This window comes from Copidosoma floridanum, unplaced genomic scaffold (assembly GCF_036245765.1).
Source record: "Copidosoma floridanum isolate Cflo_tuat_1 unplaced genomic scaffold, Cflo_Japanese_pri ptg000019l, whole genome shotgun sequence".
Lineage (NCBI taxonomy): Eukaryota > Metazoa > Arthropoda > Insecta > Hymenoptera > Encyrtidae > Copidosoma > Copidosoma floridanum.
In genome coordinates, this window is record NW_028321896.1 from 10,169,586 (window position 1) to 10,196,986 (window position 27,401).

At 46.0% G+C, this 27,401-nt stretch overlaps 1 protein-coding gene across 1 annotated transcript; it reads right to left on the bottom strand.

Moving 5' to 3' along the window:
- Positions 1-27,401, bottom strand: LOC106644650 (uncharacterized). Its single transcript, XM_089592597.1, has 14 exons — positions 25,363-27,401; positions 18,957-19,029; positions 18,264-18,304; positions 16,567-16,725; positions 14,618-15,682; positions 14,402-14,523; positions 14,172-14,332; positions 13,798-14,057; positions 12,005-12,248; positions 6,872-7,066; positions 5,363-5,425; positions 4,554-4,826; positions 2,160-2,376; positions 1-1,253 (listed from the first exon to the last, which is right to left on the bottom strand). Exons 1-14 carry the CDS (start codon positions 27,287-27,289, stop codon positions 945-947), a joined length of 5,109 nt encoding a protein of 1,702 aa, XP_089448723.1. The 5' UTR covers positions 27,290-27,401; the 3' UTR covers positions 1-944.

Genomic DNA, 27,401 nt, shown 5'->3' on the forward strand with positions numbered 1-27,401 from the left:
CGAGTATGCGTGAGTGGATAAGGGAAGGTGTCAACGATAATAGGTCATCGGTATTGAGTTTTACGCGATTATTTAGATTGTAAGCGCCAGTAAGAGCTCACGTCGTTATTACAACTACGGTAAGCTAAAGATTGTGTATCCCCCTTTTTTTTTGTTTTTTTCTTTTTTTTTTCTTTACACGACTTATATTTAGGTAACCGTACAACATTTTTTTCCTCCCATACCAGTTTACTGTCTCTCCGTCACCCTGCACAGTATATTATATGTATATATTTATAAACGACTTAGGATTAGCTTGCTTACGATTATGTCGGTATGTACAAGTATACTTCGTGGAGCCGCGTGGGCGACGATTGTCGCGCGCCCCGAGCTCTTTTCTTATCGACATTTCATCATATGTACAAAAAGACGCGTCGACGCGTGGACCTTCCTCCACTGAATCGAAAACGCAGCTTACACCCACACACCATTTACACTAACACATCGATGCTCACCGCAACGCGCTCGTTTATTATACACTTACAACATTATGGTATACATTTATACGTGTTTGAGTTGATCGTAGGATGGAACGTGCCATCTTGTCGATACGCGATTTTTCACGAACATCGGAGAGTTCCCTTGTGTCATCTCCGCTGTCCGCACGAATCCGTGTGGGTGAGCTGAACACTTGAAATACCGTGACACGAGAACCATAAGAATCTACACGAGCTCGTATGATCGGAGACATCGCGAGGATGAGTTCATCGTCCTTTTCCATCTCGATTCCGGATACCCCGCAACAGTGGACCATCGCTCGGCGAATGGTGACGGCGATCGATAAACAAAAGTCTCGGCTACAAAGGTGATCGTTTGTAAAAAAGAGGCCTGCAGCGATCGTCAAGAAGAATCGGCTAGTCGAGCTAGGCGTAGTCGTTCCTTCGATAGAGGCCCTGGTGGTGGTCTCAGATGGGCGTCGGGAGTACGGTGAAGTCCTGGAGCGCGGTCTTGACGGTCTCGTAGATGGGGCGTTGGCCTTCGTCGGCGCAATAGCCGTCGGACGTGCAGAGGGTCTGGAGCTTGGTCAGGTAGCTGTCAAAGTTGTTCTCGTGGTGGTGGTGGTGGTGGCCTGGCTTGCTGTTGTCCACGGCCACGGGGCCACCCGTTCCTGCGCTCGGTATCCGCACGTGCTCGAGCAGACTCATCATGTTGTCGCGCAGCGACTGGTAGTACTCGTTCACGTTGCTGTTGCGCTGGGACAGTACTGCGTTGTCCTGTTGACACGAGGTTCGAATGTTCATTTCAGTTTAGGAAGGATTTTTTTTTTTTTTTTTTTTTTTTTTTCGTGCGATCGAGTGAATCTTGTTTCGCTCGCTGGAGCGAGGAATCGGTAAAGTAACAAGCTTAAGTCATGTTTTTTGCTAATGTCTTATGATGTTTTTTTTTTTATAATGTTTTATTGTGAGCAGCGTTAGGATGAAAAAAGACCATTTTTTATGAATAAATGGGAAAAAAATGTCATTATGTAAAGCGTTATTCGCGTATACTCAATAAAAACGAGTATTTTGCTTCTCAAATCGCAACGCCTTCGGTAAACAGTTGGGTGCAATTAGTTGTTAAAAAAAAACAAGGTTTTCTTTTTCATTAAAATTATGATTCGATTATCATCACACAAGAAATCAGTGAGTCCAGTTTCAGGTAAACAAATCATATTGGTCGGAAAGCGTGCAGCAAGTGTCGTTAGCAAAAAGTGCATTTGAATAAGCTGTGTAAGTGTATCCATGTGAAAAGTTTGCGAGTAATTGGGACGGTGAAAATTTGAAAAAAATCGGGACAATGTATCGTCTGGCACGTTGGCTCGGTCATTCACGCTATTTTCATCGTACAGTACGCGAGAAAGTCACCCTATCAAAAGAGAGAGAGGAAAGAAGGACAAGCCGATCCCACGACGCAACGGAGTGCCGCACTTGCCCCAAATCACACTTGGTACATCGATAATCTCGAACGGCAGTGCACGCCAATAGCCACGGCCACACACGCCGCGAAATATATACATCATATCATAGCACCGTATCGCACCGACAACGGGTACACGCATCTGTATGTGTCGGAGCAGCAGTGGGTACCGACCGAGCTACGGCACCGGCCGGACACCGCTTTCCCAGCCTACATGTACTCACCTTATCCCCGTGCTTGAGCTGATTCTCCATGGCGCTGATGTCGGAGCGCAGACGCAGTACCTGGGACTCGACCCGGGCGTTCTCGCGCTGCAGCTCGGTTATCTCGGCCTCCAGTGTGTACAGGTCCTCGGGTTGATTGGCACCACCGGTTGGACCACCACCGGCACTGTTGGTTCCGACCCCGCTGCTCCCCAGAGGTGGACCACCCATGGGCACGCTGTGCAAGCCGACGCTGCTGGGAGGACCTACCGATGGCCCAATGCCGCTGCCGTTCGTCTCTACTCCTGGACCAGGACCATTCATTTTTTCTTTCTTTCTTTCTTTCTTTCTTTCTTGCACCTCTTCCGGTCTTTCTTTTGGTTCGATTGGGTGGGAGTTTGACTTGGCAATGTTTATTTCCGTACAAGACCGGTTGTGCTTTCAAAATCGATCTAGTTTTAATCAGCATGGAAAACAAGGGGTGCTTGAGAAGACGGAATGAAATAATCATTGCCAAGTCAAAGGACCCCCCTCCGTGGGCGCCAAGGATCATTAGCTCGTTATCCCGCGTCCGTGTATTATATTCATGGGGATCCGAGACGATCCTTGGCGCCTTAGCGCGCGTGACTCTGGCACACGCGTGTGGGCCTTTTTTACCACACGCTTTGCCTCGTAATCATTAAAAGCCCCTCAGCGTGGCTCCGCCCTCACTCGTCGCGGCGTCGATCTCCGATTTCACTTTATAATCGCCATCCTCGCGCCCTCGCAACCTGTAGATTGCCCCGGTCATTGTTTCACGCGCGTGACCTTTTTTGTTTTCCCCCGCTAAGCGGAACAATAGGTATAGAGAGAAAGAAGGTGCGGGTAAAGAGAGAGAGAGAGAAAAGGTATGTATGGCTCTGTTACGGTGGTCGAATATCAATTGTCGTGGGGGCAAGAGAGAAAGAGAAAAGGAAGAGGAAGCTACTACTGCGGCTAGAGTTGTTATAGCGTAAAGTGCCATCATACCAGACAGTTCGAGAGAAAAAAAAAAGAGAGTGTGAAGGGTGACGGGCCGAGTGTTGGCTTCTCCATTGTTAGCGTGACGTGTGCACAGTCGGGGAAGGACTAAGGTCTCTTTTTTTTTTTTTTCTTGCAATCCGGTATATAGGGTGTGAAAAGTGCTTGTCACTCATCGAGTGGCTGGTTAATTCAATCGTTTTTTTTTTTTTTTTTTTTTTTTTTTTTTTTCAGACCTGCATTTTGTCCGACTGTGCACGTCAGAGGTAGCCAACACGCGAGAGATAATTGTGTGTGAGGATTTTTGTTTGTGTAACACCAAAAAGAAATACATAAAAAGTGGCGAGTACGTCAGTCCCTTACCTTCAAAAGTAAATGTTCTCCTCAAGGCTCAATGACAGGAAAGGAGCTGATTGCCATCCCAGAATAAATCAGAGTTGGTTATTTTTCATCGCACTGGTGCTTTATGTCATTTTTTATACAGTTTTTGATACAATTTTTTGAGTCTCAAAGTAAATTTTAAAAGGAATGTAAAATAAAATGCCCTACCAAGTATTCATTGTTATTCAAAAGCTTGACTGTTATTACCCTTTGTGACTCACGCGGTTAGTCTATCGTTTTTCTTCTATGCAAAAAGTTTCATAAATCAAATATTATCAGTGTCATTTAGGTGATTAATCATTTAAAAATTCTCTGCAAAGTTGAAAATAATTTTTTGTATATATTTGACTTTGATGAAAGCTCTAATCATTTTAGCATGCAAAATGGACTGGAGGATAGCAGTGAAAGTTGAAAAATTTTGCTAATCAGAGTCACAAAGGGTTTGGTAATAAATGTGTCTATTTTGTTGAATTGCGTAATATTTAACAAAATGAAAAAGAAAAAGTTGAATAAAAACAAAATAAAAATGTGTAAGATTTTTTGCATCGGGATAAAAGGAAAAATCCTGATTGGTATGACGGCACATCATTGCATGAGAATTAAGAGCTGAGCGTGGCGAAGTACAAAGTCAAATACGAGGTCAACTATTGTGCATTGTCATTTCATCAATGCACGTTCGATTTTTTTATTAATTTTGCAAAATGATCGAATAAGAGAAAAACGATAACAATTACATACACATATATACGAAATCGATGTTTCATCATATCGATGGCAAAATTTTATTTACAGTATTTTTAGGTAATAAAATTAATCAACTGTTACAAATATTTCCAATGATAAAGAAAAGTAGTGGCATAACAGAGAAAGAGTAATATACGTCTCGAGATACTCATTTCGCTCAATAAATCAAGTAGTAAAGTCAACGTACAGTCAAACAAGTTTAACCATACAAACGCAATCTCTGCACTGTTTCTCTGTTCACCCACCCATCAAACACCCTCAAATTCGAAAAAAATGATGTAACAAAATAACTCACCTGTGAGGCTCTTGCCATACATGGCCGACATGTCCTCGAACTTGGGCTTCTTGATCGTGTGTCCAGCAATCGGACAACCCGATAGCGATCGGTGGGTGGAGAAGGAGCCATTGATGTGTCCTATGCCATCGCAGCCCGGCGTCGGGCAGTTCACACCCTCGAACTTCATGGCCGTGGCCGCTGCTACGACGGCCTTGTGCTGCTCGACCGTACCACCCGACTCGAGGACCCTCATCTTGTTGCGATTAGCGATGGGGCAGCCCGACGCGCTGTAATCATCGGCAATCGTTTGCTCCCTGTGTTCCTCTCTCAATGCGAGTACACATACAGTGCGCGTCTCGTAGTGGCTCTTTAATTCGATTGATGACGTCCCTTTGCTTGGGCTCTCCATTGTACCGACAAAGTGGGGGACCTTGGTGCATGCTGCTTTGATCATTACTTGGTTGAATGGAACAACTCGCCAATTGTGTACTACTGTCGCTCGGGGAGAGTATCGAGCGAATTTACTTATGTGCGAATGTACGCTTCGCCAGGCAATCGAATTAAAGAGCATAGAGACGGTGAACCGTGATTCTTTTGTGATATTTCATTTGACACAAAGGATCAGGGGGTTCTAGGATCTTATACGTACTGAATGTAGGCTTGGATACTACTAATAGGTGGAAGAACATGCGGGCGAGGTGGACAAAAATACTCGTATACAACAAAATGTATGTATGACAAAACATAAGTACAAAACAGAAACGAGAAAAAGTGAGGTTCACAACAAAAGATGTCTTAGGTTCAAAAGGGGCGGTGTTTTTACCTGCGATGCGACAGGAACTTGCCGGTGGCATGACCAGATCCGTCGCAGCCCGGGATAGGACATCTGCAGTGGCGGCGCAGTCACATCCATGCGCGTCCCAAGTATTTCGAGAGATACAGAGAGAGAGACAGGGGAAAGTTATATAACCAGTAATAACTCATACACGTGTATGTGACGAATGCAAAAAAGACGGGGGGGGGGGCTGTACTCGCACGAGCGTGAAACGAGCGGAAACCGCCAGATATTAGTCAGCGTCTTGGCTTCAAACTCGGGTGCGGCCAAAAGGGATACGTGTGCTAGAGCTCACCCCTTTTGCGGAGCACAAGCCCTTTCCGTCGAATAGGGAAACCAAGACAGATCTCACACTCGCGTGCAACTGGATTTGTAAACGACTGGAGCAATCAAGTGCATTCAAGCTCGTAATAGGCGTGACAAGAAAGCAACGGACGCTACCAACGAGGCTAGCTGTATTTGATTCAAAAGCCGTGATGCGTATACGGAAATTAATTTTTTGCGATTACAGTAGCAACATTAGTATTCGGTCAGACAAACTTGTACGGTTCTAATAGTAATATCGGTATCCAGTCAGACAATTTTTCGCTCTCAAAAGTACCATCCATATTAATTGGGACAACTTTCCACAATTATACTAGTAGTGTCGGTATTCTGTTAGGCAATGTTGCATGACTTCAGTAGTCGCACCGGTATTTGGTCAGACATTTTCTTACGATTCAAGTTGCATTTTTGTTATTCTATCAGAAAGTCTACGCGATTTCAGTAGTAATATCGGTATCTGGTCAGACAAACTTTTACGATTCTAGTAGTAAAATCGGTATCCAGTTAGGCAATTTTTTACGGCTCTCATAACTACCATTAATATCAATAGTGACAATTTTCCATAATTTTAGTAGTAGTATAGGTATTCTGTCAGGCAATGTTGCATAATATCAGTAGTTATACTGGTATTTGGTCAGACATTTTCTCCCGATGAAAGTTACAACATGGTTGTTCTATAGAAAAATCTACGTGATTTTAGTAGTAATATCGGTATTTGGTCAGACATTTTCCCATGAATCAAGTTCCAACAAAGCTATTCTATCGAAAAATCTACGCTATTTCAGTAGTAATATTCATATTTAGTCAGACATAGTTTTTTAAGTAAATAAAATTATTGTCAGACAATGGTGCGTATCACTTGATACTTTTCGGGCAAATACATATACAAACAGAACTACCGTAATAGCGTCCACCCATAAACCGATCGTATCAGCAAAACTCGTGATTTTGGCCACTAAACGTCGCGCGCGCACTACGACCGATAAAACAAATCGTCATGCTCCTTCCTCCCGATAACCGCTTACGTACCCGTAAGGTCCTCGGCTTCCCACTAAAAATTTTACAGCTTCACGCTTGCTAGTACGTTCATTGTAACGTGCCCGTTACTCCCACATAAGGGAGATCGTTGGAGGTCAGAAAATTTTTTATTGTTGCACAGGGCAAAATACTGACCTGAGGGGCTCGGAGTCCTGGCCATCACGGGGCTTGCTCTTCGGCTTGTTGGCCCGCGGGCATCCGGACAAGCTTCGGTGGGAAGAGTAATTTCCCGTGACGTGGCCCGAGCCATCGCAGCCGGGGGTCGGGCACTTGAGCTCCTGCGAGTGCGCCTGGATCTGCGAGCGATCGGCTCGCGGGCATCCGGAGAGGCTGTAAAAACACGCGATCGTTGCGTTAAACACATTTATTGCGAGTGTAACATAATATATATTTGTGCATCCGTGTGTGTATATGTATCAGGAAGACCTTTTTGGGATCCTCGTCTCGATCCTCGTTGTATCTTTGCCATGACGAGTACGTGTCCATCGGATTATTTTTTATTTTGTATTAAAAGAAAAATCGTAGTGTGATATGCACGCGTCTTTATGGCTTTGAGCGAACGTACACCTCATAAAAATCCATTAATGGCATCGTCATTGACAGTATATCACATGCATATTACGTGACGTTGCCATGTGTCGTCACAGCTCAGAATTAGTTTGCGAATCTTAACGCCTATTTTTTTTTATTACAATAATGGCTATGACACCCTTGGGTTTAGCTGATACGCTTCAAAGGATGGCTTGTTGGCTGACTTATCTTAGAAGTTAACTCAAGAGAGCAAAAATGTGTTGGATGGAGCGCAGTATAAACATACATACATACATGCAAACGACAAAGTCGTGCTTCATTCGGATCACTCATGAGGTGTCGCTCGTAAGATCGAGTAAGCGCATGGTGGTGTAGGTACATAGTAAGCTATTGAATAATATCAATAATCTAAAAACATTAAAGAAAGATCAGGGACACACACTCATACCGGACCCCAGTGAAACTCGTCGATTGCCAATTGTTTATTATTTCATACGCAATAAATGATTGTATGAAATACTTTTAAATTAAATTTTTTACATTTCAAAAAAAAGTTTCGCTCCACTTACGCTCGATTGTGCAATGACACGGTCATTGACCAAGTTTGCTACAAAACTGCCCATCAGAGGCCGGCATGGCAGTAATATACGCAAGCAATGTCCCTTTTGCAGGACATTTCTGTTCAAATGAGGCGAGTAATGATGTATACGCTCTTTCTCAATTTTGTCATCCCTTTTTCGTAGGGGTCGGGTCAACTACTGAAAGAAGGAAGTCCCCTTTCTACACATAAGGAACAACTACACATGTTTTACGAATGATTGCATTTCTATTGAATTTAGGTGGAATGAAAGAGACTAACAATTACGTGATGCATACAAAGAGTTCAGTAAGTATAGGTAGATAAACGTGTGCATGAATTTAAATAAATGAATGAAAAGAAAAGTTATACTGTTGTGTGTTTTCATTCATGACGTATTTTTTTTTTTTTTTTTTTTTTTAGTCCCGTAAAAAAGATTTGTAGATTGAAAAGTTGGCAAAAGTTGACGTTCAAAAATAATTATTCGTGAATAAAAAATGTGCAAGAAATTAGTCCTTTTAAAGCATAATTTCAATACTCGTGCAAAAGTGGGCAGGATTTGAAATAAAATTAATGGTAGACTTGAAAGTCGAAAAAAATTTCCGAAAGACTGATACATAAGCGAAATTTAGTTACTGTTGTCAGATATCGAGATAAATATGAAATCAATAAACTTGCATCGATGGGTAGAGATTGAGTGCCCGAGAGCTTGTTCGTGTCAATGAAAGAGAGATCGAGAGAAACAAATGGATTGTAAAAGGGTAGGGACACAGGATGCTTTTAAGAAAGAAAAAAAAGAAGAAATAAAAATTGAGCCAATAATATAATAGGTCAAGAAACGAGAAGTGAATGAGCTGCCTTGCCTTCTGTGGGTAGCGTAGTTCCCCGAGACATGACCCATGCCATCGCAGGAGGAGGTGGGGCACTGTATCAGCTCCTTGCCATCGCGACCGCGAGGGCTCGACCGGACTGGCGGTGTCCCCGCAAAATTCAAGGGTTGCCTCCTCACACTCGCACTGCGCTCACAACATGTCGTACATCATCAATCAGACTCGGCTCTAGTTTTGCGCTCCTCCCTATTTTCATCCCTTTGCATTATTCGACCATCAAACTTGTGTAAACTCTCGATACCGGAGTGATTTATCACGTGGACGGTCACGTAACGGGTGATCCATGTGAAGCTCGATTGATCTTTTATTTTACAGTTTTTTGTTATTTTTATTTTAGAGCTTATACGGTCAAGTGAGCCCCAAAGTCGCGTGAAACATCAATGATGGATTTTCAGACAGGCCAATCTTTCAAAGGTCTCATTTACATCTCAAGTGGAGGGGTATACGGACACAAACACAAGTAATGATCGCTCGTTAAATTGAAACGTCTCGACGCCATGTGTACATTGAGTATGATGAATACGAAAAATATGACGAGATAGCGTCCCCCTGAAGGAATCTCCAGTGCACGTATCGCCCATGAGCCGCTCTGGTCTCGAGGGAAGTTTGATTGTATTTCCTGATTTAACGGAACATATGAAAAACGTCGGAAGTGCACTCGAGACCCACGCCGAGGAGAAAGAGGGAGGTCGGTAGGGCACGGTCGGGGTTCTTGCCAGGAGAGTACAGCCGGAGGAGGAGGGTCTCGATGGCCCTTGAGTGGCCGCGATATTGCCCGGGGCATTGAGTGCAATCACGCGACCCACCTACCAAAGAGCCCATGCCTACGAAGCTCGGCCGCGTCTGAGCGCTTTCGTGGCCTATGAAGAAAGGCCACGGGCAGCTTTGCAGGGAAGAAGTGGCTTCGGGCCCACCTCCGATGTGCGTGCGCGCCCGACCCTGGTTTGACCCTCACGGTCTTTTTTTTTACGTGCTCGTCCGCCCTGCTCTCTCTCTCTGTGCCGTGTTCATCTGTGTTTTACCACTGTTTGCTTTGCTCTCTCGTTATTCTCGCTTATGAAGGAAAGTCTCGTTTCGAAGTTTCTATCTCGTCGTTGTCGAGGACTGTTTCGCAACACTTGCTGGTGGACGACGTTATTGTTTCAGCTCGCGGAACGTCAAAGTTGGAAAATGGTACAGAGAATGTTTTTGGACCGAAATGAACTTTGCATTTGCCGCCACGCGAGGAGAAAATGTCCAAAAAAACGTTTGGCTGACTAAAATCGCTTACTACTACTAAAATCGATTAAATCATGCTTACATCCACTAGTTATCCAATGAATGAAAATAAGCCCAAGTATTGAGCTAATGGTGATAATTATACGTTGATTTACACTCGAGTCCGATCCCCCGACCACATTGTTCGATTAAGGGAACCTATATACAATAGCAGTAGCGATAACAACAGTAGTATAAAAAAGACAAAAAAGAAATCCTCGTCGGGACTGATACAAAAGTTTAGCAGTCGGGAGCGTCTGGACCGCGAGGTATGAGCGTATACGAGCGGAGTAATATTGGCTGGGGTCATTAATAACGCTGGAGTATCGCTATCGACCTCCCAGCTTTGGACGAGAGAGTTTAGCTTCGAAAAGGGGATGTGGGGTCTCTGTAGGGGCAGGGAGAGGAGGGATGAGCGAATTAAAGTAGAAGACGAAGAAAGCAGCACCAGCTGCTTCTGCATCCTGCGATCGATTCACCTCTCGGCAGGATGGCACTGGATAGCTTTTACGTAAAATTGATTACCCCATTGGGGCTAGCAATACGTTTGAAAAATGCTTGATTCTCCGCGAACGGCGTTTTCATAACGTTTCAGAGATACAGGCGTCACAACGTTTTTACCCTCTTCCTTCCCTAAAACGAGATAAAGTCGAGTAATCATCGGCAGCGGCAGCCGGACCGTCGAATATCAATGGGAAAGGACTAGCCAGCAAACTCTCCGCGCGACGACACAAGAGGCAAAACGAGGAAGAGCAGGGAGGGAGGGAGGAAGGGTCGAGAGGTGGCACGTTCCGGGGGCTCTGGCGTAATCCACTGTGGTGGCAACTGATTATACTCCACCCCCTTCCTCCCTTTTGCCCGAGAGGAGACCCACCGCGGCTTCCCCTCCCCACTTTGGCCTCGCACCATCCACTCGGTTCTTTCGGCATCGCAGCAGCAGCGCCGCGTTTTACGTCAATTAGAATAAGGTTGGCACTTTCGCCTACGAAGAGTAATTACTTTAATTAACAAAATGGAGGTATGCACGGGAGAAGGAGCGCTTCTCCCTCGATTGCTCTCGCGAACCGCGAGACTCGCGACGCCGGAATTGCCTCCTGCATATACACACAAGCGAGGATACACACCTACGTTGGCTGCCACTATGCGCTTAGGGCCGCTGTTGTGGCGATGTTGTATTGTATAGCTCTGGGCGGTACACCGGCTTCTTCCGCATTGAAGATACTAAGGTAGGGGGTGGGAGTTTGGTGCGCATCTGAATTCCGGTATAGTTGAGCTTCGGAGCGGGCGTGTGTGCTCGTATCGAGGGTGAAAATATGAGGGGGTGGCGGACGTGCTCGAGTGTTTGCGCCGGTGCTTGAATGCCGCGGTGTGGGAACCGTTTGCGCACTTTTGGGCAAAGTTTTGGGACGCGTGGTGTGAGATTGCTCTTTTTTCTTTACAACTTACTCCTTGGCATTAAAAAAAAAAAAAAAAAAAAAAAAAAAAACAACAACAGCAATTTCCAACCTCTGGTACACTCCGAGCTGTAATTATCGCACGTATCAGGCGCACACATCGTTTGGACGGGAAAAACAGAAAATACACCCGTACACATTGTGACAGGTAACAGCGCAAGCTCGACCCGCACGCACTCCGTACTAGTACACTTGGGGCCAATTTAAGGACGAAAGAAGGGCAATTACCACCGGGTCACGAGAAATGCGATCGCACTCGTGTCCACCAGATTTTAAAAACAAAAAGAAATTTCACCCCCACCCCCCCTTTCCTCCAAGTCCCTGTGAAACAAGAAAACCAGAGATCCGTGGGAAATAATGAGCTTTGCGTGACATGCACCAAGCGCACGCAGCGCCAGTTCGGCTTCCGCGTAACAAGTCGCTCGGGCGCTCAGGTGGGGCCAAAGATGTATCGCATGTGGCGCACGTTCGCGCAAGACAAAGAAAGAAAGAAAGAAAGAAAGAAAAAAAGGGCGATTGTTATCTGTGCAAGTGGGTAAACGTCAATCCTCGTGCTTACCTGTCGTCCTTGCAGTTGGGCTTGTCGAGGGGTCCGCCGATCGTGTGCTGGGGCGGTGGCATACTGTAGCAGGGCGCCGGCGAGTAGCCGGCTGGTATCTGGTAGCTCGAGGTCACCGGCCCGCCGGGATAGCCGCTCGCGCACTGGTAGCCCGCAGTTGGATACGGCGTGTACGTGTTGCCAGGGTACTCTGGCTGGACTCCCGTCATTCCGTAGCCCGGGTGGGGGCTCATAGGGCCGTAACCTGGAGACGATTATCGATCAAGTCAATACCCATCCACACATGATCTTGCGTCTGACCGTAATTGAGGTTTACTACTTAAAATGCTCTCAATCAGTAAATTTGCACTGTCATCAGGATTTTATACTCTCTGGATTAACATTACGAGTGTAACTACGTTTAACAGGCGTGGCAGAGGCCATATGCATTGTTTTATTTTTAAAAGTCAAAAAAATACTCACCGAAAAAAAAAGAAAAAAAAAATCATACGCGAAGGAGAAAAAAGAAACTCCTTCCTCGTCAAATACAAATTCCCCCTTTGCTTCAGCGCCACGTGTAGCTGGTGCATATCGATAGTAAAAAAAAAAAAAAAAAAAAAATCCTTTGCTGCTAGGGTGGCCATACAGAGTTCATTCATCAGGCAGTGAAACTCGCGCGCCACACCACCAGCGTATAGGCAGTCTTCATTGTGCGACAAGTCCGCCGAGCGGTTGATTAACCGTTGTTAAGTCCGGGGCCGTGTATTTGTCAGGGAAGAATCGCTGGGGCGAGCAAACATTCCGCGTACACCGCGATATAAAAAAAAGGAAAAAAAAAGTCGCACGAGAGGGTCGGCGTTATATTGCAACTCGTAGCGACGTAGCACCGCGCGTATGTTTCAATTTCAATAACTGCTCCCCAGCGTCGGGCTGCATGTACGCGCTCGTGTAGAGAAAGACGAACGGACGGACAGAGACGGCCGGGGACGGTTGGACTTTCGCAGGCACGCGAAATATTGATAATTAACGGGAACTGTGTACGCGGCACCGCGGAAAGGGAGCACCGGGGCGATGAAGCAGGGGCGCGCCGGTTTTCCGAGGTACACAGAGACACAGGTCGAATTTTTATTCGGCCCCCGAGCTCGTGTGTACGCCTCCGGGAGAAGAGAGAAGGAGCGGCGCGCGGCTCTTTGTTCCGCGATGTATCGCGCCAAGGACCGTGCATATACACAGCGGGCTCTCTCTTTTTCTTTCTTTCTCTTCGCTACGAGGGTCTCCCTTCCTACCCCGGGCTCCAATGTAATGGCACGCGTTGCGCGACAATGTGTTCGTTTCGACTGGAACGTGTCTCGTGTAAATTTACAACCCCGTCTGTCTGCCCGTGTCGATGCTCTGGGCTGTACACACGTGCGTTTAGAAGGAGAAAAAATTGTAACTCCGCGTCGCTTCGAGGCTTCAATTATTCATACACGTCTTTTTTAACGTGTTGTATCTTTTTATGTTTTTTTTTGTTTTGTTTTTTAGTGATAGAAATATTGAATTGTACTGCCAAGCGTGTGCAATTCTTCCAGAATCATAAATTTAGCTCTACTGTAGGTTGATTATTTTTATTAAAATAAATAAAGGAATAATTCATGAGATTACGATAGGGGATGAAAATTGGAAATAAAAAACTTTTTATTCGATTCGACTCGAGCATTTTCAATATTGGTTGACCAAGAAAGATATTATATATTATTCTCTGTTGTACCAAAAAACTCTGTGACACGCGTCGGACACTTATTGCCATAGAACGAGTGTAAAAAATGACGTACCAGTGGGATCCCTGTACGCGTCCATGTAGTGCGAGCCGCTGTCAGGCGTGCTCTCGCGACTGTAGGCCGCCGCGTGGACACCCGGAGGGAAGCCCGGCACGGGCCTGATGCCACCGCTGAAGTTAACCGGCTCGTTGGCCGTGGAAAAGTCGACTGGCTCGGTTTGCTCTTCGATAGGCCGGGGTGCCGTGAAACCCGGACCCACCGGCACTGGCACCCCTTCACTGTGCGCCGTCGAGTACTGCGGGCTCGGTGCTCCACTGTGACAAATTCATTAATTTTTGTTGTTGTTCGATTGAAAGGTTTCATACTCAATGCAAGGAAACGCGGTGGTTTCGGTTACAGGAAAGTCAAGAGGTACTGGAGGGAATTACCTGTGCAATCTGTTCACGCTGAGGTCGAGGGTCTGGCCTTGGGGACTCGGCACTTGGGGGCTCGCCGTCAGATGCGGGCTCGCTGCTGCCTGAGGGCTACCACCGACGGTTTGCCCACCTCCGTACTGCGGACTCAGGCCGTTGGATCCATAAGGTGGTGCCTGCGCGCGTTCATAGTCATGTACACACGCACACAGATCAAAGTAGCCTTGTTTATTTGAGGTACGTACCTGCGGACTCGTCGAAGTGATGCTCGACGTCGACAGATCCATGACCGATCCCCCGGGCGACGTCGGCGGGCCGTTCGGCTTCTGTTGCAGCTGTTGCACCTGCGCCACCGTCACGCACTTGACTGCAACCGAAAAAAAAACCACCCCCGTACACGTATAACCCTGTCGCTTAGTATGGTTGGACAAAAAAATCCTGTATGGACAAGTGACACCCACCGTCCTCCGTCTTCATCATGCCGGCGACGGTGGCAGCGGCCATGGCCATCTGGTGTTGCTGCTGCGCGGCCACGGCAGCCGCCTCCTGGTGGTAGGCCCTCTCTTGTTCCTCTGGCGTCATCCCCACCTGGTGTCCCCCGAGGTAGTACATGTTCGACGCGGCCCTCGAGTGGAGTTGCTGCTGTTGCTGTTGTTGGGGTTGGAGGGGCGTGCACGCGTCGTAGCGGTCGTAGGCCGAGGCGGTGCCCGGGTCGTAGGGCCGGTGGTTGGCGGCGCCTCCGGGGACCGAGTTCTCGACGTAGCCCCGGGCCGTCATCTCGTTCGAGTAGGTGACCACCGGCCGGGCTATGTTCGTGGCACCCGAGTGTTGCTGCATGTACGTGGCCCGGGCGTGCTCGACCGCCGATCTCTGGTGCGAGTAGAGGTCCTCGCCCGCCGCGGCCGCCATCATCGAGGACTCGTACGCCGTGCGCTGGGCCATTTGGTGGCTCATGCGCGTGTCCTCGACCATGGCTGGCATGGGGTACGCGACCGCCGATTGCATCGAGAGGACGTGGTGCTGTTGGGGTTGGGGCTGCTGTTGTTGTTGTTGTTGGCTCGGGTGGTGTATGGTGCGGGGACCGGCCATCGCCTCCATCGAGGACATGGAGGACGAGTTTGAGTCCTGGTTGAGGTACGAGTCGTAAGCTTGGCGGACGCTGGGTGGCGGTGGTGGTGGGGCCGGGGAGTTTTGGCCAACGCGACAAGAGGGCGAGTCTTCGGTCTTGGGGACCAGGAGATCCTTGGGTAAGCTGCAGCAGCTGTTCGCAGGGACGTTCTCGGTCTTGGGAACGACGGCGACTACTTTGTTGTTGGCGTTGCGGCTCTGGCTGCTGTCCTCGGGGGTCTTTGGGGGCTTGATGTTTATACCTGCTGCCTTGGTCGCTGCGTAGTAGTCGTACGTGGGCGACGGCACCACGGGCTTCGTGTCCTGCTGCGGGGACGTGCCGTACTGGGGGTACAGCTTGCTGTCCAGCGACGGCGGCAGGAGGGTCGTGCTTATGTACTCCGGGGGGATGCCTGACACTGGGATTATTGGTTCATTAGTGCCATGTGTTGTCACTTTTCATACTGGTATTTGCCAACAATTACCAACACTACTTTTCCCCTCTTATACAAACGACATACATCACGCTCATTGTGTTTCCTAGCGAAACACCATAAAGCAGATTAAGTGTAATACAGAGTCTATAGCTGCGAGCTTTTGTGAACTTGGTAGTACATGATCGTGTGATGAGCAATTCGTAATAAATTAAAAGTGAATGCAATTGATACATGTATATGTGTACATCAACGCAAATCGCATTTACGTTTCGTGACTAGCGAGGGGCTGCGTACTCTCAAGTCTTTTGGCGACTTACGAGATCTTTGCAAGACTTAGAATGACTTTCGAGGTTTTTTTAATGACTTCAAGAGTGCGCAGCCCCTTGATGACTTGCAATTTGGCTGGGAGTTCTTTAGCTTTTTGATATTTGTACATGACGATGATTCATTGGATAACGTGTCCGAGGGACTGCATACTTTTCAAGTTATCGAAATGGACTGCAAGAGTCTCAAAAGGACTTTAAAGTTATTTCAAGTCGCATAAAGGCTATTAAAAATTTGCTGAAAGATTTTAAAGTCATGTGAGTCTTTTCATGAATTTAAAGTCTTCTCAAGTGTTTGAAAATCTGAAAATGTCTCGATAAGATTTTGGACTTTTTATCGACACTTTAAAGTGCGCAGCTCCTCGAACGTGTCCTCCAGCAAGTGCTACATGGACAACTCAAACGTATTGGCTTTCATGTCATTTTTGATATCCACACTCACGAAACCCAAAGCAGGAGTCAGAAAAAAAAAAAATAATAAAATAAAATCAAATATAGTAGAAAGAAAATCGCGTATGATGGGGTGGAGCGCAGAAGCCTTACCTTGAGCCTTTTGTCGTGCCTCGCGAGCGGCCTGTTTATTGGCCGCGGCAATGGGGCAGCCGGATAAGCTTCTATGTGTGTTTCGATTGGAGCTGACATGGCCTCGGCCGTTGCAACCAGGTGTCGGACATTTCAAAATAGTCTCATGCATCGCCAGAACTGCGAGAACCCAGACACGTGTGTTTTTGTTTGTTGTTACTTTTATTTTTTGTTGTTGTCACGTCAACATTTTTTATTGAAAAAAATTTACTGGCGAATCTGTTTTTCTCCGTCTCAATGTGTTTTTTTTTTCTTTCTTTTTTTTTTTCATATGGAAATTATATAAAACATTTAATAATTATTGAAAGAATCACGGAGAACGAGGGTAAAAAAATAAAACAATAAGTAATAAAAATACTTTTAAAAAATGATAAAAAAAACGCAAACATCACGAATTCAACACAAATTAAAAAAAAAAAAAAAACGTACAGTAATACTTTGCGGGTAGAGAGAAAAAGTTATAAAAGAAATAATTAATTCAGAGAATAAAAAAAACATAAAATACACAATAAGAAAAAAAATGTCAAATTCCTGTGTTTGTAATGAGACTCGATAAAATTTGGATCAACTAAGAAAAATTCTTTAATAAGATTTTATTACAAAAGTAGTTTTTATAGATTTTTAACTATTTTATGTACTAATATTTCACAAAAATGTATTGAATACTGTGACTTGTATGTACAGTATCGTCAAAACAAAAACACGCACAAAACTGTATTTAGTTACATTTAATTGAACGAAAAAAAAAAAGAAAATTCGTTCTCCATGAACATAATAGTTATTATTTTCAATCGGAAAACAAAGTCAATCGGTAAAATTTAAATAAATTTTATTAAATTATACAGCCCTATATTACACGCTAGAGAGGGAGAGAGAGAGGAAGACAGATATCCTCACATTGAATTCTGATGTGCGCCACTCAGATTCGGGAGTCTCTTCTCCCGTGTCTCGGGTCTCGAGTTCTTCAAAAATCATATTTATGAAAAACGGCAACATAACCAAGTCAAGTGTAGTGATAGACTCTCTACTAAAATATTTGAAACTACAATGAAAAAGAAAAAGTAAAAATGGTAAAAAATAAAATAAAATGAACGTAGTATAAATTAAGCTCTCTACCCCGCAAACACAAAGCACAGAGGTTGTTCTAAATAAAAAATAATAATGTTATGGAACAACAAAATAATAAAAAAATATAACGAACATAAATACATACATACATACATAATTGTATTTACAGGCTTTTTTTTTTTTTTTTTATTTTCAACGCCGGGAATGAAAAGCGTCAGAATGTATTCGCGCTGCATTACATGGACTCGTGAGCCAATGAAAATTAAAACACATATGTTCGCTGGCTGGTGAATAAATAAGTTTTTTAATTAGTGGTGTTAAGCTGACAGCGATTTCTGGAAAATAATAGACATTCAGATGCCACCGCACGTTTTCGCCTCGTACGGCTGGTAAAGTTGAAAAGATAAAAAAGAAGGTAATAGAGTTGCGGACGTGTTATTTTCACTTCCGATCGTGGCGTTGAAAGCGAAAAAAAAAAAAAAGGTGACTTTACAGTACAGAGCCTCACAGTTCTGTACAAAGAATATGCATACTCTATAGCTACGTAACGAAACAACGTGGGGGTTGATTAAAGCAGCTCTGGTACTCACTTTCTGGTGTTAATTTATCTTTGTTCGGACATCCGGATAAGCTGAAAAAGAAAGAGTGCGATGTAAATTTCTGGGTAATTAGAAACGATTTTTCATTCAAAACAGCGTACTTCGCAAGATACTTTGCTCATTAATTTTTCGAAACAAACAGGTATTACTCGAACAAAGTTACTCGTCAAAAAAATTTACAACTATACAAAATGATTTTTTTGGTTAAAATTAAACAAAGTTTATGATTTTTATGATTGCAGAACTCTATCAAAATTTTTATTGGTTAATGAAAGTTAAAAAAATTACAGATACCGGAAAAACTCAAGTTTAAACTCTCAAAAAATACTTTTACACTCAAATAGTGCAAAAATAAATCCACCCCCTTTTTTTTAATGTTGTTATTGTTTATTGCGCTATATTCTTAATTGCAAAGTACAAAAAGAAGGGCAAAAAGACTTTTTTTTAAAAAAAAGAGATATTTTTTTAACACGAAACAGAAAATTTAGTTTTTTTATTTCCGTTTGTCTGACTAAACTCGAGGAATACTACTTGTTTTTTAAAACGTGCTTGATTATTGTCTTAGTATGAAAAAAAAAAAAAAAAAAAATTGGGAGTATTTGCGAGAAGTAGTTTGTTAATCAAGGTATCGGAAAATCAGGTAAATACAAATGGTGAGATGATTCTCAGGTGTTAAGTACTCACCTACGATGGTGCGAGTAGAGTCCGGTCACGTGACCAATACCCGTGCAGCCGGGAGTCGGGCACTTGTTGCCCTCTGCAACAAATCAAAGCACCACAGCCCCGTTAGCTTCTCTCTGTCTCTGGTCAATTAAGTGCAAATATTCTCCTCTCTACCACTCCATATATGTATGTGAACGGGAGGAAGAGAGGGACCGGGCGACGCACTTTGCACGAGTGTTCGCACGTGCTTGTGCTGTGCGTCGATGCCTATCGCCAATCGCCATCACGAGCTGCAATTCGTATGGATTCCCCGAGCTTTCTGCCCTCCATATGTGTATATATACGTTCACGCCAATTGAAAGCCAGTCGAGGGTCGCGATGGTACGAGTGATTAATGGACTGTAACGAGTGGTTGGATTAAAAAAAAAGTGTACATAGCTAGGCAATGAGTGTAATATGCAGCTTGTCTCACAAATTTTCCATCGAATCCTCTTCAGAGGGCATAGGTTGGTTAATTTTATGATCCACTCAATTGAGACCTGGGCAATGGTGGCCATTAATTACCATTAAGTGTGCACCTGAATCTCATTCCACCCTATCCTGTGCTACCTCAATCAACAGCTTTTACCATCTATTAATACTGTTTCCCTTTGAAACTAAATTAATATCAAATACGTAACTTCAAATTTAATTACAAACCTTAGTTGTTAAGTTTTCTTTTAACAAACGGTTGATATCTTGAAAAGTATAGGTACTAAGCTTCCCCTTACGAATAAGTGACTTGAACCGGTAAAGAATACCATGACTTAGTTCATTATACTATCCATCTATATTAAATCTATCCGAATTCCCATTATTTTATGAATCTAGCTGTTGAGGGAGCAAAAAAAGTCACATCTATCAATGACATACGTATGTGTAGCCATACCGATTGTTCCCGATTGATTAATCAGTCCAGAGTATCGTCCTATCCCAACCAGCTCGGAGAGACCAACGACGAGAGAAACGGTACAACACGCGAGACGGAATCCAAAAAGGAGAGTTCGCGTGTGTACAGGCATGTGGTCTGCCACGGAAGATTTCACCCGTGGATTCGCGAATGGCCCCTGGGATTTGCTCCCGGCGTCGCGGCTAAGCCACGCGAGATTAGCTCGACGTCCGTGGCAGCCCGACACGTGACCGCATCCCACGGAAAACAAAGAACGCGGTGGCCTTTGCCCCCATTTGGTCCCGAATTTGCCGCAGTACTGCAGTGACGGTGTTCACCTATTGTGTATTACATACACCGCAGGTATACCGAGTGCGAAGGAGCCGAGAGAGAAGTAGACAAAAGAAAGGCTGCTCGCGATATTGAGCCAAAGCACGGAAGGAAGGATGATATCGTTTTTATTGTTACTGCGGGCCTTTTTGTTATTTTTTTCATTTTATTTTATGGTGATTTACGCTCGATGAGGTGCAGTGGAGCCTGCCATGTAGAGAAACCGATTTTGGATATTGCCTCTGGCACGATGGCAAAATAATTGCATCGTATACGTAGGTGCGCGTAATTTATTTAAATCGTTATTTTTACGTGACTGTTGCATTTATCCGATATTTTAGTTTATGACACGTTAGTAGAATTGGGCTACATAACTTCGTCATGTCGGAGAAGACGGAAATATGCTCGTGTCTCGTGTCCCTCGACCCACGAGATTTCCATACAAATGCGAGAGCGAGGGAGGGCACCAGTTATCTAATAAGCCACGGCAAAATCAGGAGATTAGGAGGAATTTTCGTGCCAAAGCCACGTCGTCGAGCCCCACGCGAAAGATCACGGGTTTCTCCGCACGAGTTCGTTACTGGTGCGTGTCTCTTTCAGCCCAACCCCCCTCAGGTCGGGGCTCGTCACGCGTTTCGCGATTATTACGAGCGCGACGGAAGGGCACGAGTCTCGGCGAGGCAGTGGGACGGGGATATACGTTTCAAATCAGGATGCTGGGCGCACTTTTACAAACTTTGCCCGGCTAATCCTACCCCGGCCTTCCCCGTCGTGTACATCGGCCTCGATCGGAGAAACTTTATCCGGCCGTCGGTTTGCGCTGTCTTCGAGACTCGTGACGCAGCCGTGATGGAGAGCGAAAAATGAGCGGGCCCGTCGGCAAATTGGATTAGGGTACGTGACGCCATTAGGGGCGCGATCTATTTAGTGCGTGGGTGCAACCTTTCAACATTTCTTTCAAACGCCTATTTCTCTCTTGCGCCAATCAACTTTCTTGGGACTATTACTTTGTGTCCTACTTAACTTTTTTTTTTTTTCATGTTTTTTAAGCCAAGCTGTTGATTACCTTGTATTTCGTTGCTCAATATCAAAGCTTTTTTATACGCGTTCAGATTGGTTTTAATTGTAAGTCAAGTTTACTAGCTGATGTGACATATGAAATAAAATTCACCGGTTTCAAACTGTCAGTTTGTGTTACTTCATCTGGAGAATTTGTAAAGGAAAAGCAATCATAATCACTGATTGACAGAGTAATTTTTATTTATCGTCAGTTCTCGGGTTTTTTGTTTGCGAGCCAAAAGTGATTGTATTTCTTACATTTCAAATTAATATTTTTGTAAAATGAAATTTTTTTTTTTTCTTTTAAATGTATTGTACATATTTTTTTTCACAACTTAGCACTTGCACGTTTTAGAATAATTAAGCTTGAGGCGTTTGAAATTTGTAGAGGCTCAAAAATTTTCATGTTATTTATTTCAGACCTAGAGATGCAATTTCGTAGTTCATTTTTAGAGGCTTATTTACATTTACCACAGTTATTTGTACCAATAACCGTATTTAATCATGAATCGAACGATCCATGGCTCAAAGTCTAAATTTGCGGGCTCACTCGCTAAACATGCTAAACATTATCATGGAGCTCCAATATAATTAAGACGTCAATCATTAGCGTAGTAAAGTGTGCTACTATGGTAAACAAATAATTAGAAATGAGTACGAATCAACGAAATCACTACGTTCCTCTGCTACTATTAATGCTCTGACATTTAAAACGCAGCAAAAAAACCATTGAGGCTTCAGGCCAGAAATAGCATGACTCTCTTCTTACACTTTCTACAATCCCAACGCGCTAATTACATTAGTAGAAAAATCCTTTTTCCAAACGGAACTCGTACTACTGCTCTCCGGCACTTCAAAGACACGTCTACTCACACCCAAAAAATTAGGGCTTAGAATCGCTGATGGAAAAAAATACAGGAGAAAGATGAGATCTCAGTCTTCAAACAAGCGGAAGGGATCGAATTATGAGCTCACGCTCGGTGGAGCTGGTCGGCTCGCCAGCGTCAATTAATTAAGCAGCGGTGGCTACTCGTGAGCTTTAAAAAAGGGACATGCAAAGAGAGCAAGGGAGTGAAAAAAGAAAACAGCGGCCCCACGGAGGGTGAGAGGAGGGGGTGGGACACACACACCAGCCATTACCTTTGGTCAGTGAGCGCACGGCACGCGTCGGTAGCTATATAAGCTTCCGGTCAAGGGAGGGAAGAAAAAAAGGGGAAAGGGAAGGTGCGGGTGCCGTGGCACGCGCCACACGGGCGTCTGAATGGACTCGTAACGAGTGGGAGAGCCGCGGACCTTTTTTTTCCGCAGAGGGACGCAAGGAAAGGAGCCAACCGAGCGGGAGGAGGAGCAAAGAGTTGGCGAGGAAAAAAGCAGGGGTCGAGGAAAAAGGGTGTATCATCGCACCGGCGGGGGGTGTAATTGCGTTATTTCGTAGTATTTCCACGGGCCGGAGGGACGAGTTTGTGCACACACATTTGACATGACGAGGTGTACGTAACGTAAGTAGCGTGTGATTGTTTTATTCATACGCGTGTCTGCTGCTGCTATGAGGGAACGTCAGGGGCTGAGGGTTGGAGATGCGGAGGTACGGGTAAGACCCTCATCCACTTGTCTTATCGGGAAAGGACGAGCCGGAGCTTGTTTCCACTCTTTTTTCAGTTTTAATTACCGTCGGCTCAACCGCGTCGCTTCCCTCGTGGCATTTAATGTTCTCGTGAGTCGTAGGGACTTGTCTTGTATCACCTCGAGGGCCTCTGTGATAATACCTGCATATCGTCAAGGGGCTTTAAATAACTAGTCAAATGATTTTTTTTTCTTCATATCTGTCGTCATACAACAGTAGATTTTTGAACAGTTAAAAATGACCTGAAACAGCAGCACTACTGGTATGGACAAATGAATCACATCAAGTGCCACAAAATCAACGTTAAGAGTTAACTACGAACGTAGGGTTGCCCCTATACGAATAACATCGTGAAAGCCTCCGCAGCCAAAGGCATTTCGTACAAACAAACACGTAAACAAGAACATAATGTAGGTTGTGGCGTGAAATTGAGTTACGGGGCAGTTTGTTTTTTATTAGCTCCCGAACGGGCCGTGAAAAGACCGTAGCGCAGTGTTTGTCCACACACGCGCGAATAAAAGGTGAGGGTCGGGGCTGGTGGCAGTTTTATGGCATGTCAACACGCTTCCAGCAAAAGAAGAAAGAAATCGAGGGTCACTACCGTATTACACATCAGAGGGTGGAGAAAAAGGAAGGTAGAAAAAGTACGAGTAATACCACCGGCAATGAGATATCTATGAAAGCAAACGCCGTTTATTCACCTGATATGTTTGCGTAGCGCGAAAAACATCGATCCTTATTCGATCGATACCTATGATGTATGCAGGACAGATGCGCACTTTTGCTATCATAATTATTTGAGATAACACGATGAAAAAACTCACTACTGATGAAATATACTTGTCAGTGGTAGCTTCCGTCGTTTATTCAATGAATAGGAGAATGTGAGCGAGCAGTGGATGAAAATTAAAGCTCATTTTGCAGGACAAACGTGTAGAAAAAACCCGATAAAAATGTGCACGTACAAGACTGTGGACAGTTAGTATTGTACCAAGTCGACGGAATGGCGCATTAAAAATCCTCTCGACAAGTCAAAGGCGCACCGGAGAGTAAGACCTGGCACCGCAGCTGAGGCAACAATCCTACTCTCTTCCGTTCGCTCGACTCCGCACCTCACCCCCAGCCAAAATTCTTTCGTTTGTACAAGCTCTCCCTGTGCTCGAGGGGTACGGGTAGGAGGAGGAAAACGAAGGGACTGCGGAGATTGAATTTTTGAACCGGTCCACCCTCTCTGTTTCTCTTGTCGTCGTCGTCGTCGTTGGCAAAGTCTGGGGTGGAAGGGAAACGTTAAGGGGATAATGAGGAGAGGCGGGGGACGCGGACCCTCGGCGATAAGTTGGCTTCGAGCCGGGACGACATGCTAGTCACGTTTCCAGCCGCTGACAGCTGCGGCTTATACGTATGACGCTCGCTGGTATCAACTCGACCCGCCTCTGAATTTCTCTCACTCGCCCTTTCGGCATTTACCGGAGGGAAGCAGCCACGTTGTGTCACGCCGCGGTGCTAAGATCTTGGGAATGCACTCAGATTCCACCTGTCGACCCACCCCCCCTTTTCTCGCCTTCTAACTGCGTGATCTAGTCGTACCCACCGGGGCTCTATGAACCCCCGACGGAACCTTTTGCTTCTTCTTCTTCACCTTAACACGCTTTCATAGTGTCCGAATTTTTTTTTTTTTTCTTAACTAAAACATTGTGTCTGTTGCATTCTATGGTTATTGCTTTGGTTATCAAAATATGTACAACTTAGGTATTTAGTACAAAAATATTAATTTTATTCATTTGAGCACTGAGCCACTTATCTTTTAAGTTAAATACTATCTGACAGAAACAGTTTAGTTGTCTTTTCAAATGTGTTTCCCAAAAAAAGTTCCAGTACATTCCATGTAAATGTTTAAATCGCTGAATCAAGACTATTCACATTTTTGCAAAACCAAATCGACACGAGACTAATGCTCTTCTGATTTTGTCACTCAAGTCATCACCCCTTGCTGCGTAATTATCGATTTTCCGTCCCATCCCATGGCTACCCCAACCCCGTAGGAAAAAGGGAGAGAAAACGCACGAGCAAAAGCGCAAGAGAGATCAGCTCAAAGTCTATGAATGCCTTCCACACGGTCCCCCTTTTGCGAAACTCGAGCTCCCGGGGGTTGTTTTCACCCCAGCTGCCACGTCCAAATGTTTCGCCAATTTTTTTTTTCCCCCTCCAAAGGCTCCTTGAAAATAGAAATTTCAAACATGCAAACTACTCCCGTCACCACCACTGCACTCCTGACCTACATATACTATTGTGCGCGTGTGCAAGAGCGACTGTGTTTTTTCAATTCCCCTCACCTAGTTTGCCAAAATTTCCGGGAAAAAACCTCCATCCACCACTGCTACTCTTTCAAACAACCCCATCCTGATTGAATCACCGTCGACAGTCTGATAATTCGCTTAAAAGAGCACCACCCGTTCGAAAAAGCAAATGTTTCTTTTGAAACTTACCCCTGCTGAGACTCAAGGGCGACATCGACATGGCGGGCCTGCCGTCGAAGGGACCAGCCCGATCGGCCATTTTAATGCTATTATCCTGCTGCTGGCTCGTTATCGCGCTCGCCCCCGCGTCCCCGATCTCCGAGGGGCTCGCCGTCGTCGACAGCGAACCCGCACCCACCGCGCCACTGCTGCCACTGTTGTTGCTGTCGTTGCTCGCTGCTCCACTCGCACTACTCGCTCCGTTGCTCGGCTTCCCACTCGACCCACCGTTCGAGCTGCTGACCGCGGTCACGCTGACGACGCCCTCCCTGGCTATATCCTGGATGGCAGTAGCCGCGCGCGAGCCAACCCCCGCCGGCTGAAGTATCGTGTACTGCTTGGAGTTGACGTCGGGACTACCGATCGAGCCCTTGGTGCCGGCAGCCGTGGGAATCGCGTCGGTGCGTTGCACCACAGCCGGCATCGCCTCCTCTTTCGGAGACTTCAACTGCAGAAGGGAGACGGTCGAGCCGTGCTTGTCGTCGATCGGCGGCGACATGACCGGCACCGGTTGCGGCACAGGCATCGTGGGCCCGGGTGTCGGGTACCCGACGAACGTCGCTGCCGCGGGATACGGGCCCAACGGTGGGATCGTGGACGCCGGGGACCCGACGATTCCGCCGCGCAAGCTGGTGGTGCTGTTGCTCTTGGTGTGGTCGGTGTTTGGGGGCCTGAAGGCCGAGGTCACGGAGAAGGAGGAGGAGGAGCCGACCGGCGAGGGGGACGACGAGTTGACCTTGAGCCCGTCGTAGGGCCTGGTCTGGTAGGCGCCGTAGAGGTGATGCTGTTTGCCGATCGTCGGGTCGGCCTTGAGGGACATCCGGTCCTTCTCGGAGTGGTCGTTCTCGTTGCGCTCGGCAGCCGGGTCGGACATGTCGATCTCTAGCTCGTTCGAGGACTCGTCGACGAGCTCGTTAAAGTCCGGTGGCTCGTACCGCGAGGCCAAGTACTTGCTCTGGTGGTGATCGGTAAGGTGCATCAGCCGATCCTTGGAGTAGGCGAGCGACCGGCCATTGCTGTCGGGCTCCTCCTTCTTCACCTTGGCGTTCCCATTGAGCAGCCTATAGTCTGTCATTTTGCTCTGTAACTGGTGTTGAAATCGCCCCTTGGGGTCCTGATGGCCCCGTAGGGTTATCACGTCCTTGAGCGAGCAGCCGGTCTCGTTGCTCGCGATCGATGACTGCGACATCGACGACGAGGGCGACATCTTGTTCGCCCCGTCCTTCTTCTCCTCGAAGAGGTTCTCAAAGTTCGACTCGTACCTGCAGTCCTCGTCCGAGTTGTTGCGCTGGTAGAAGGAGCCTCGCGGTATCGGGGCCCAGCTACCCGAGAGACTCTTTAGCGCCGCCTCGGTCTCTCGGATGAGGTTCTCGTCTGCCTCTGGCTCCTCGCAATTATTCTTGTTCGTCTTCCTCGCCGGGCTGCCCGAGTTGTTGTTGTTGTTGTTATTGTTGTTATTGTTGTTGTTGTTGTTGTTGTTATTGTTGTTGTTGTTATTGTTGTTGTTGGCCGACGAGAAGACTCTCTTCTTTTGGGGCAGGCTGAGGTTGGTCTTGTTGTTGTTGCCGAGCTCGGACTCGATGGCCGTCGTCATGGATGATTTCTGGTCGTCGCGCACGCTTTTCCTACGGCGTCGAATCACCGGGTCGTTCTCCATGTCGTTGGCCGGTCCCTTTTTCATCATGCCCAGCGAGTTGCCGAGCTGTTGCGGTTGGGGTAGCTGCTGCTGCTTCGACTTCGTGGCTGCCGATTCCGCTTCGAGCTTGCGCTTTTTGAGGTGGGCCATCGCATTCTGGCCGCCCGGGACGCTGGTGAGTTCGACCCTGGAACAGAAAAATTCCAGAGGATCGTACAGGCGAGTCTCACAACGGCGCAAGCTCGAGCCAGCGGCGAGCATAACTAGGTCTTTCTCTCTCTCTCTCTCTCTTTTTTGTTTTGTTTTTCTATATACTAGGTAGGTACGTGGCGTGACACGTGTGCTATTGTTTGCATGATTATCTTTTCTTTTC

Coding starts and splice junctions, on each gene's coding strand:
- LOC106644650 (XM_089592597.1), bottom strand. CDS start 27,289: ATGCTCGCCGCTGGCTCGAGCTTGCGCCGTTGTGAGACTCGCCTGTAC. Junction 15,683..16,566: donor GGCACGACAAAAGGCTCAAG/GTAAGGCTTCTG, acceptor CAATAATCCCAG/TGTCAGGCATCCCCCCGGAG. Junction 7,067..12,004: donor CCCAACTGCAAGGACGACAG/GTAAGCACGAGG, acceptor GTGTTTTTACAG/CCTCTCCGGATGCCCGCGAG.